Consider the following 11,485-nt stretch of genomic DNA (forward strand, 5'->3'; position numbering starts at 1 on the left):
CCGAACCAGTCTGAGCCTTTGCATAGTCTTTTCAGTATTTTGCTTTGTAGAATTTGCGGTTGCATCGTCGTGTCTAGTTGCTGGTCTTAGAGTCTAGTCTTTTAGAGTTTCGAGTTCTGGTCATAAGTTGTCACGCCGCCGCCGCACCATCATCATCGCCCCTGCCATCTACCACCACCGCTTATCCACCGCCGATCCATCTCCATATAAAATCACCAATCCGTATCCATATACCACCACCAATTTGTATCCATATACCACCACCGCTACCATATACTACCACCGCTGCCATATCCTACCACCATATATCCACCACCAATCCGAGTTACTTTCATATTAGGTTTGTTTTCGAGATCCGTCTAATTTCCGATTCGTGTTTCCTTGCCTGAGTAGATTTCGGAAAAAAAAAAGTCTAGAGACCCCCGGGCAGTTTTTAGGCCAAAATTTTGGCAGCCGAAAATATTTTTTCCCTATCCTGTTTTTAGGCTTTTCTGAGTCTTTTGAGCCACGTGTCATCATAGTGATTTTTTGTCGCACTTTTTCGTCTTCGCTGCCCTGATTTCCGAAAAAAATTAAAAAAAATTTCATGCCCATCCTGTCAGTTTGACCTGGGAAGAGTTTTGAGACACTCGCCATTATAGTGATTTTTTGCAAAAAAAAAGAGGAGCGCCAAAAAAACAGAGCGAAAAAAAATTCAGAGTGTGCTTTTCCCTTATTTACGTGCAGCGCCGTGACTTTGTTAGTGTTCTAGGCTCGCGTCTCTAGTACGGTCTAGCCTAGGACCAGCACAGTACCGTCGTTGAGCGTTTATTCAACTTTGCATATCTGAATTGATTATTGCTGACCCTTTTTGCTACTATATTATAAGTCTTCCCAGCTCCACATACATCTACGTCGTGCGTTTGACTCTCCCTGGTAATCGCTCTATCCAAGCTTTGAGAGTTTTGACTACATCGGTTGCTGGTCACCACCTGCTGCTTGGTAAGAACTGGTAAGAATTTGAGATTCGCTTGACGGATTTGTGACTGTCCACCACACCATCCCCACCACTTCCTAGTAGTCTGTAGGATCATATTCTTGTGTGTTTCTATTGCTGCTAACCATGACAGGATCACAAGCCGACGAGACTGACTGGGAGAACATGACAAACAAAGAGTTACATGATAAGTTTCAGCAAATGATGAGTGGACAGGTGGAAGATGTGCCAAATAGATTTGAAGAGGCCATGGAGAAGATAGATGGCATTGAGAAGGCGTTCGAAACAAAGCTCGATAACAAGTTCAATGAATTGCTCGCGCGTCTTCCACCACCACCACCGGCTGCACCTACAACAACAACAACAACAACAACAACAACAACAACAACAACAACAACAACAACAACAACAACAACAACAACAACAACAACAACGACGACGACGACGACAACGACTACCTCCACGTCGCGAAACAGCCCTCCGCCGAGCGAGCCGTGTCCCTCTTGCGTTTGGCCAAACTGTTGGTGCTGCTGTTGATACTTCTGTGGCTCCTGCTGCTGATGCGGAGGAGGATGATTAGGCGGGAGATTACGAGGATGAGGTTGATCAAAATCAGAACTACGTGCAACCACCAGCACCACAACCACCAGGTCGTCCACATGCAAATAATGGCAATGGTAGGGCTCCCCCTCAGCTACGAGATCATGACCTTCTCCCTAAACTGAAATTGAATATTCCACCATTTGAGGGTAGATATGTTCCTGATATATATCTTACTTGGGAGTTAGAAACTGAACAATGATTTACATGTTTACAATATCCTAAGGAGAGACGTGTTCTTGATGCTGTTTGTGCTTGCACTAGCTTTGCATGTGTTTGGTGGTCTGAACATTGTAGGTTATATCCTATTCCAGCTACTTGGGCTGCTTTGAAAACTGCTATGCGTACTCGTTGGGTTCCACCATATTATCAACGTGAATTAATTCAAAAATTGCAGCGTCTAAGACAAGGAAAAAATTATGTAGAAGAATATTATCAGGAATTACAAACTGGCATGATTAGATGTGGTATTGTTGAGGAGAATGAAGCTATGCTTGCACGTTTTATGGGTGGATTAAATAGAGAGATTCAGACCATTCTAGAGTATAAGGAGTATAATAGTATCACTCGTTTATTCCATCTTGCTTGTAAAGCTGAACGTGAAGTGCAGGATCGACAGGCATTGGCGCGAACTAACTTTTCTGCACGTCGATCTTCATCATGGACACCACATGCATCCTCTACTTCCACTACACCAGCAGTTCCATCAGGTGCCACCTCCAGCCGTGTTACAAGCAAGCAGGCACAACCACCACTCTCTGCCAAGAGCACACCTGCCGGGCCTGCGCAGAGCTCTTCTTCTTCCATGGCATCAACAGAGCACACAAGTGATATTATTTGTCGCCGTTGTAAGGGAAGAGGACATTTGGCGAGAGAATGCAAATCTCAGCGTGTGATGATTGCTATTGAGGATGGTGGGTATGAGTCCGCTAGTGACTATGATGAGGAGACTTTGGCTCTTATTACACGTTAAAAACACGGTGGAGATGATTCTGATCATGAGACGCAATACATGGCTCCTGAAGATACTGACAGGTATGAATGTTTAGTTGCTCAACGTGTTTTGAGTGTGCAGGTCACACAAGCTGAGCAAAATCAGAGGCATAATTTGTTCCATACAAAGGGAGTTGTGAAGGAACGTTCTGTTCACGTCATCATAGATGGAGGGAGCTGTAACAACTTGGCTAGCATGGAGATGGTGGAGAAGCTATCTCTCACCACAAGACCACATCCACATCCTTACTACATCCAATGGTTCAACAACAGCGGCAAGGTTAAGGTAACACGTACTGTTCGTGTGCATTTCAGTATCTCTACATATGCTGATTATGTTGATTGTGATGTGGTAGAAATAATCAGTATATATGACTCCTGAATCTATTTTGAACGATGATATTAATAGAGCTAATAAAGCAAAACAGGAGAAAAATAAGAGTGAAAATCAGATTGTGGCAAAAGAATTTGAGCAACAAATGAAACCTAATAATAAACCATCTAGTGTTGCTTCTGAAATTAAATTGAAAAGTGCATGTTTACTTGCCACAAAATCTGATATTGATGAGCTAGATTTTAGCAAATCTGTTTGCTATGCTTTTGTGTGCAAAGAGGCATTATTTTCATTCGAGGACGTGCCTTCCTCTTTGCCCCCTGCTGTCACTAACATTTTGCAGGAGTTCGCTGACGTCTTCCCACAAGACGTGCCACCGGGATTGCCACCTATTCGAGGGATTGAGCATCAAATTGACTTAATTCCCGGTGCATCGCAACCCAACCGTGCACCATACCGTACCAATCCAGAGGAGATGAAAGAGATTATGCGTCAAGTACAGGAGCTGCTCGACAAAGGTTACATACGAGAATCTCTTAGTCCTTGTGTTGTTCCTATTATACTAGTGCCTAAAAAGGATGGTACATCACGTATGTGTGTTGATTGTAGAGGCATTAATAATATTACTATTCGTTATCGTCATCCTATTCCTAGGCTAGATGATATGCTTGATGAATTGAGTGGCTCTACAATTTTCTCCAAAGTTGATTTGCGTAGTGGATACCATCAAATTCGTATGAAATTGGGAGATGAATGGAAAACAGCATTTAAAACTAAGTTTGGTTTATTGAGTGGTTAGTCATGCCTTTTGGGTTAACTAATGCACCTAGTACTTTCATGAGACTAATGACCGAAGTTTTACGTGCTTTCATTGGACGATTTGTGGTAGTCTATTTTGATGATATACTGATTTATAGCAGATCTTTGGAGGAACATTTGGAACATTTGCGTGCTGTTTTTATTGCTCTACGTGATGCACGTTTGTTTGGTAACCTTGGGAAGTGCACCTTCTGACCGACCGAGTATCTTTTCTTGGCTATGTTGTTACTCCACAGGGAATTGAAGTTGATAAAGCCAAGATTGAAGCTATTGAGAGTTGGCCGCAGCCCAAAACGGTCACACAAGTGAGGAGTTTTCTTGGCCTCGCTGGATTCTATAGGCGTTTTGTGAGAGATTTCAGCACCATTGCTGCACCTCTCAATGAGCTTACAAAGAAGGATGTGCCTTTTGTTTGGGGTACCGCACATGAAGAAGCCTTCACGGTATTGAAAGATAAGTTGACACATTCTCCTTTACTCCAACTTCCTGCTTTTAATAAGACTTTTGAGCTTGAATGTGATGCTAGTGGAATTGGATTAGGAGGTGTGTTATTACAAGATGGCAAACCTGTTGCATACTTTTCTGAAAAATTGAGTGGGCCTAGTCTGAATTATTCTACTTATGATAAAGAATTATATGCTCTTGTTCGGACTTTAGAAACATGGCAACATTATTTATGGCCCAAAGAATTTGTTATACATTCTGATCATGAATCTTTGAAACATATTAAAAGTTAAGCTAAAATGAATCCTAGACATGCTAAATGGGTTGAATTCATTGAGACTTTCCCTTATGTCATTAAACACAAGAAGGGTAAAGAAAATGTTATTGCTGATGCATTGTCTCGTCGATATACCATGCTTTCATAACTTGACTTCAAAATATTTGGTTTGGAGACCATCAAAGATCAATATGTGCATGATGCTGCTTTTAAAGATGTAATGCAGAATTGTAAAGAAGGAAGAACGTGGAACAAGTTCATCATTAATGATGAATTTGTGTTTCGTGCTAACAAGCTATGCATTCCAGCTAGCTCCGTTCGTCTTTTGTTATTGCAGGAGGCGCATGGAGGAGGATTAATGGGACACTTTGGCGTGAAGAAGACGGAGGATATACTTGCTACACATTTCTTTTGGCCAAAGATGAGACGTGATGTTGAGCGTTTTGTTGCTCGTTGCACTACATGTCAAAAAGCTAAGTCACGACTAAATCCTCATGGTTTATATATGCCTTTGCCTGTACCTAGTGTTCCTTGGGAGGATATATCTATGGACTTTGTTTTAGGTTTACCTCGAACAAAGAAGGGGAGGGATAGCATATTTGTTGTCGTGGATAGATTCTCGAAAATGGCACACTTTATACCATGTCATAAAAGCGATGATGCTGTTAATGTTGCTCATTTGTTCTTTCGTGAAATTATTCGCCTGCATGGTGTGCCAAATACTATTGTTTCAGATCGTGATACTAAATTTCTTAGCCACTTTTGGAGATGTTTATGGGCTAAGTTGGGGACTAAACTGCTTTTTAGTACTACTTGTCACCCCCAAACTGATGGACAAACTGAAGTAGTCAATAGAACATTGTCTACTATGCTTAGGGCTGTTTTGAAGAATAATAAGAAAATGTGGGAAGAATGCTTGCCTCATATTGAATTTGCTTACAATCGTTCATTGCATTCTACTACTAAGATGTGCCCTTTTGAAATTGTGTATGGTTTCCTACCTCGTGCACCTATTGATTTGTTGCCTCTTCCATCTTCGGAGAAGGTTAATTTTGATGCTAAAAAACGTGCTGAATTAATTTTAAAAATGCATGAGTTAACTAAGGAAAACATTGAGCGTATGAATGCTAAATATAAACTTGCTGGAGATAAGGGTAGAAAACATGTTGTGTTTGCACCTGGAGATCTTGTTTGGTTACATTTGCGTAAGGATAGATTTCCTAATTTACGCAAATCAAAACTAATGCCACGTGCTGATGGTCCTTTTAAGGTGTTAGAGAAAATAAATGATAATGCATATAAACTTGAGCTGCCTGCAGATTTTGGGGTTAGTCCCACTTTTAACATTGCAGATTTGAAGCCTTATTTGGGAGAGGAAGATGAGCTTTCGTCGAGGACGACTTCATTTCAAGAAGGGAAGGATGATGAGGACATCAATACCATTGTTACACCCACAGCCCCTGCTGCTATACATACTGGACCAATTACTAGAGCTCGCGCACGCCAATTGAATTATCAGGTACTTTCGTTTCTTGGTAACGATTCTAATGTTCATGAGAATATGATGCTGCCTAAATTGAATACATTTGTTTTTCTTACAAATGAAGGGCCTATCTTGGACAATAAAGATGAACCTTGGAGCAAGTTCAAGCATGGAGATGGTGGCATGCGCAAGGGAAACAAGAACGGAGTTACAAGTGATGATTCTAGGACTTTGAAGCCACCATAATGAGTGCATGAAGCCTTGGACGAAATATACATGATGCCACTTCATAAATTTCGTCCAGAGGCTATTCTAGGTGCTGCGTCACCTTATTTTTGGGCCAGGCCCATGTAATTTCGAAATACTTGATTATAGACAGTTATTAGAGTCCGTATGTGTGGGGAAACAAGAGTTAGGGTTGATTTCGGACCCCTCCTCCAAGGGCCACGAAATTCCCCCCTCTCTCCTCCATATATACAGCCCTTAGGGCATCGTTTAGACTTTGGGTTTTGTTTAGATTAAAGTTCGCCATAGCTGCAACTTCGCGTACTTCGTTTGTGTTCAACGACCAGACAAAGGCGTCACGGAACCCCACCTTTGATCAATAAAGCTTTCCTCTTATATTCGCAATATCCAGATTGCAATCTTAGTTTCTTGCTTGTTCTTCGTTTGCCTGCAGGAAACAGACCTTTGTGGTCAGGTTGATCGTGCTCCGGCGTGGTCAGTAACCTATCGGAGTTGGTTTAGCGATTGCTAAGGCGCGACGTCCTCGCACGTTCGTAGTCGGATCGTCAAAGTCGACTTCCTCCAAAACGATAGCCACCGTCTCATCGAAAGACGGGACACCTTTGCCTCTATCACAAGATGGCCTCTTCAAACTGAGGTATAATCACTCTATTGTCCACTAATTTCCGCATCAAATCAAATAGTGTTCATGTGTATTAAATAAGATCCGATTAACAGTTCCATAATCTCGGCAATTAAATCTAGCAACGAGAGTGCGACGAAAATCCCCACAGAGAGCTGGAGTTGGTCGTGCCTGTGGACCACCCCTCATGGACCCCAGAGAGAGCCCGGCCGGGTGTGGGCATCTGCGCCGATTGGACGGCGCGGTACGCGCCAGGGAGTCAACCGCGGGAGGCCCTCAAGCAACAAACAGCGTGGAGGGCGCTCTCGCTCGCGGAGGCTCCCATGAGGCGGCCGACTGGCGCTAGCGACGCAACCCGGCAGGGGGCACGCGATGCTGACAGAAGGACCCGGCCTCGCCATCGGGTGCGGGACGGCACACACTACTATGGCGCCGGTCGCACCCATGGCCCACCCGTCATGGACCCCCCGGGAAGTCGTCCTAATGCGGGGGGCGCGGGGCAAATCGGATGGTCATGGAATCGTCAGGGAGCTAGCCACGGGAGGCCCTCGTGCAACAGACGACGCGGATGGCCTCCTCGTTTGCGGAGGCTCGGAGGAGGGGGCTCTCGGAAAGTGGGTACTCCACCATTTTTATAGGAGCAATGAGATCGAAAATGTTGAATGGAGCTTGACCTCCACGAAGGCCGAATTTGAAATGATCAAACTACATATTTGTACATTTTATTTTTTATTTTCTAAACAAATACACATATATTTAGAGATATAATGTACAAGTGTGTAATTTTCCAGGACCATGTACGTTAAATGAGTGCTAAAAAAATATGTGGCATTTCAGTAAATGCACTATTCATACTCAAAGTTCATGATTTTTTTTCACAGCTCGCATTTTAAGGTATTTCATCCTCAAATTTTACGCATATACACATCACATCCTTGTATGCTTGTACACTTATTTTAAAAAGAGTTAAACTGAGAGGTTTGAATTTTAAATTTATCAAAAATTCTGGCCTTCATGGAGACCGAGCTTCAAAATGCTCTACTCTAATGAGACTCGTATTACCAGATATACAAATATAAACATATACATATTGTAATGTACCACAATACCCCTACCGCTCACCAACCAACCGTATATTTCACCACCACGAACAGAGCACAATCGCCCCCCTCGCGGCACTATATAAATTCCGGCGCGCCCGCGCACAGAAACAGGCTCGACTCAACCCAAAAGCACAGAGCTAGACTGGCGCAGCGGCTCGAACTCGTGGAAGCAAGCGCAGCTCACAGGCACTACCCAGCTCCGAGGCGAGGCGAGGCGAGGAGAACCAAGATGGAGTCATTGCTCGCAGCTGCGGCTGCCGGGGTGGAGCCGTTCCCGTCGGTGGACAAATGCGACGCGTCGGGGCGCGGCTCGCACGCCGTGGCAGCCGACCTCGACGGGACGCTGCTGCGGTCTCGCAGCCCGTTCCCCTACTACGCGCTGGTGGCGTTCGAGACCGGTGGGTGGCCGCGGCTCCTGCTCCTGCTTCTCCTCGCGCCGTTAGCCACCCTGCTGGGCATCGCCGCATCGGAGGCTGCGGCTGTCCGAGTGCTCGTTTTCGCGGCCACGGCGGGAGCGCGGGTGTCATCGATCGAGTCCGCGGCGCAGGCCGTGCTGCCGCGGTTCTACGCCGCGGACGTGCACCCGGGCGCGTGGCGGGTGTTCTCGGCGTGTTCCAGGCGCCGCGTCGTGCTCACCTCCACGCCGCGGATCATGGCGGAGCCGTTCCTGAGGGAGTGCCTCGGAGCCGACGCCGTGGCAGGCACCGAGCTCGCCACGTGGCGCGGCCGCGCCACTGGGATGGTGCACACGCGCCGGGGCGTGCTCGTCGGGCGACGCAAGGCCGAGGCGCTGCATGAGATATTTGACGAGGATGGCGACGTGCCGGACGTCGGCCTCGGCGACCGCCGGTCCGATTACCCCTTCATGTGCCAATGCAAGGTTAGCCCCTAGCTGGTAATTACGTATCTCTTAATTACTCCTTCCATATACATAGTGTAATTCTTCGTAGCATCCCCACTACTAGTATCAGAATTAACTTTGGATGGTTTAGCATGCAAGGAGTGGACGTAGTGCATGTACTGTACAGTACGTTCACTGCCTAAGTGGTTAATTAATGTTTGAGAAAAACTCCACAATGCACATTCGTTGCCGCGTTTGAAACAGAGTTGCAATTTTAAGGCGTGGTACATACATTGGCGCCATGCCTGCGTCTCTGCCATACTAAAGTGCGAAGTGAGTCTATGCTGTACGCATCACGCATGTGTGGTAGGGGTATACGGTGTCGGGCTCAGCTCTATTATATGCATGTGCAATATTAATTTCTAGACTGTTGGTACAAGATGGCCCACACTGCCGTACTACGTAGAAACTACTTGTTGATTTGCTTGCTGCATAACAAAGTGGCCCAAAACTAGTGCCTTCCAATCACCGTAAAACTACTCATTCTTGATCACACCGTGCCAAATGCGTAGCTCGAGCGTGGATTAAGGTAAGGTGATCATTGATCTACAACTGAGCCTAGGTTAGGCTCAAAATTAGTTACTAACAACTATCCCTATTGTGCACTAACAGATGCACTAAGATTACACGCAAACAGTATGGTTGGTTGGATCACATCTTGGCTCCCATGCCCGCTGTTATGAGCGTGCTGGTGAAGGACCCGACACGGCTTTGCTTGCCCCTACCTACGCGCTACGCAACATTGATTGATTAAAGAAAAGCTCCGGCAGCATCAATTACATTTACACGGCCAGCGTACCTGGTAGGTTGGTAGGTAGTAAGTCCGTAAGTGGTGGTTTCGATTTACTACTCCTGTAGTACTACCAGTAATAACTTTATTGTTTAAAAATAAAAGGTAGAAGAAAATTAAAGATTGTACGTGCTACTACTGCTAGATACTCCCTCCGTCCCAAAATAAGTGTCTTGAACTTAGTATAAATTTGCACTAGAGCTAGTACAAAATTGAGACACTTATTTTAAGACGGAGGGAGTAATAAGTAAGAACAAGATACAGTTAGGACACACATACGGTCAGCGCTTGGTGCACCTAGTTGGATAGAACAAAGTTAAATCTAAAGACTGGTAGATAGTGCATGCCCACAGGTTACAACATCATATCATATTTAACGGCAGCATACGACACGAAATACCTTTCCTACGGGATAACAAGAAAATATTAGTCACGAGATAGCTAGGTACTACTCACTACGCTTCAAAATAAGTGTCGCACTTTTGAACTGGTTTTAATTCAAAACTGTGACATTTATTATGAAATTAGAGGTGATACGTGTTTGGTGTTTGGTGTTAAGCCAAACAAAAATAGCTATACGGCCGGACAGACATGAACCATGATGGCGTCCTAGTTGCACGTGATTAATACATTTTAGTGCGCACTGCACGAGTATTTAACAGTACAGTAATCTTGAGCGTCTCTTTAATTGTGGAATTGATGAACGTGGGGGCTCTGCTCCCGTGTGTGGCAGGAAGCGTACATCGTACCGTCGGCGCCGGTGGAGGCCGTTAGCATGGACCAGCTGCGGAGGCAGGTCATCTTCCACGACGGCCGCCTGGCGCTCCGCCCGACGCCGCTGGCCGCGCTGCTGACCGTGCTGTGGTGCCCGGCGGGCTTCGTCCTCGCGTGCCTCCGCATCGCCGCGGGGGCGCTGCTGCCCATGCCCTGGGTCTACTACGCCTTCTGGGCGCTCGGCGTGCGCGTCGTGGTCAAGGGCAGCCCGCCGCCGCGCGCCGGGAGCACGGCGGGCCGCACCGGGGTGCTCTTCGCCTGCTCGCACCGCACGCTGCTGGACCCCATTTTCCTCTCGGCGGCGCTCGGCCGGCCCGTGGCGGCCGTCACCTACTCACTGTCAAGGCTGTCTGAGATGCTCTCGCCGATCCGGACCGTGCGCCTGAGCCGTAACCGCGTCACCGACGCCGCCATGATCACGAGGCTCCTGCAGGAGGGCGACCTCGCCATCTGCCCCGAGGGGACGACGTCCCGAGAGCCGTTCCTGCTCCGGTTCTCGGCGCTCTTCGCGGAGCTCACCGACGAGGTGGTCCCCGTGGCGATGGAGAGCCGGATGGGCATGTTCCACGGCACCACGGCGAGGGGGTGGAAGGGGATGGACCCCTTCTACTTCTTCATGAACCCCAGCCCGGTGTACACCGTCACGTTCCTGAGCAAGCTGCCGTCGGAGCTCACCTGCAGCAGCGGCGGCAGGCCCAGCCACGAGGTGGCCAACTACATCCAGAGGCTCATCGCTGCCACGCTCTCCTACCAGTGCACCAGCCTCACCAGGAAGGACAAGTACCGGGCCCTGGCCGGCAACGACGGCATCGTGGACGTCAAGCCCATGAACAAAGCACGCTAGCTAAATGAATGTTACTTGCCCCGTGGCTAATTCTGGTGTTTTACCATATCCATATTTAATTATTTGATTTGCTTGTGTGGGTGGATGTGCATATGCACCGGCAGTGATTATCTTATCCTCTTTGATTATTACGTACTCCATTTGTGATCTTCTCTGAGCATGTTACCATTGTACCAGCTGGGAGTTGAATGCAGTTTTACTACACAAACTGAGAAAAGGAATAATAGATGAGAAAATGGGGGGCAGGAAATTATTCGTGCTCGTGTCAGCATCCACCTG

The 11,485-nt window shown here is 46.6% G+C and overlaps 1 protein-coding gene across 1 annotated transcript; it reads left to right on the forward strand.

Annotated features, from left to right (window-relative positions):
• The first annotated feature begins 7,981 nt into the window (after positions 1-7,981).
• Positions 7,982-11,341, forward strand: LOC109759037 (glycerol-3-phosphate acyltransferase RAM2). The gene is made up of 2 exons (XM_020317881.4): positions 7,982-8,777; positions 10,322-11,341. The coding sequence occupies exons 1-2, from the start codon at positions 8,127-8,129 to the stop codon at positions 11,204-11,206; spliced, it is 1,536 nt and encodes a 511-aa protein (XP_020173470.2). The 5' UTR covers positions 7,982-8,126; the 3' UTR covers positions 11,207-11,341.
• The last annotated feature ends 144 nt before the right edge of the window (positions 11,342-11,485 follow it).

Source organism: Aegilops tauschii, chromosome 1 (assembly GCF_002575655.3).
Source record: "Aegilops tauschii subsp. strangulata cultivar AL8/78 chromosome 1, Aet v6.0, whole genome shotgun sequence".
NCBI lineage: Eukaryota > Viridiplantae > Streptophyta > Magnoliopsida > Poales > Poaceae > Aegilops > Aegilops tauschii.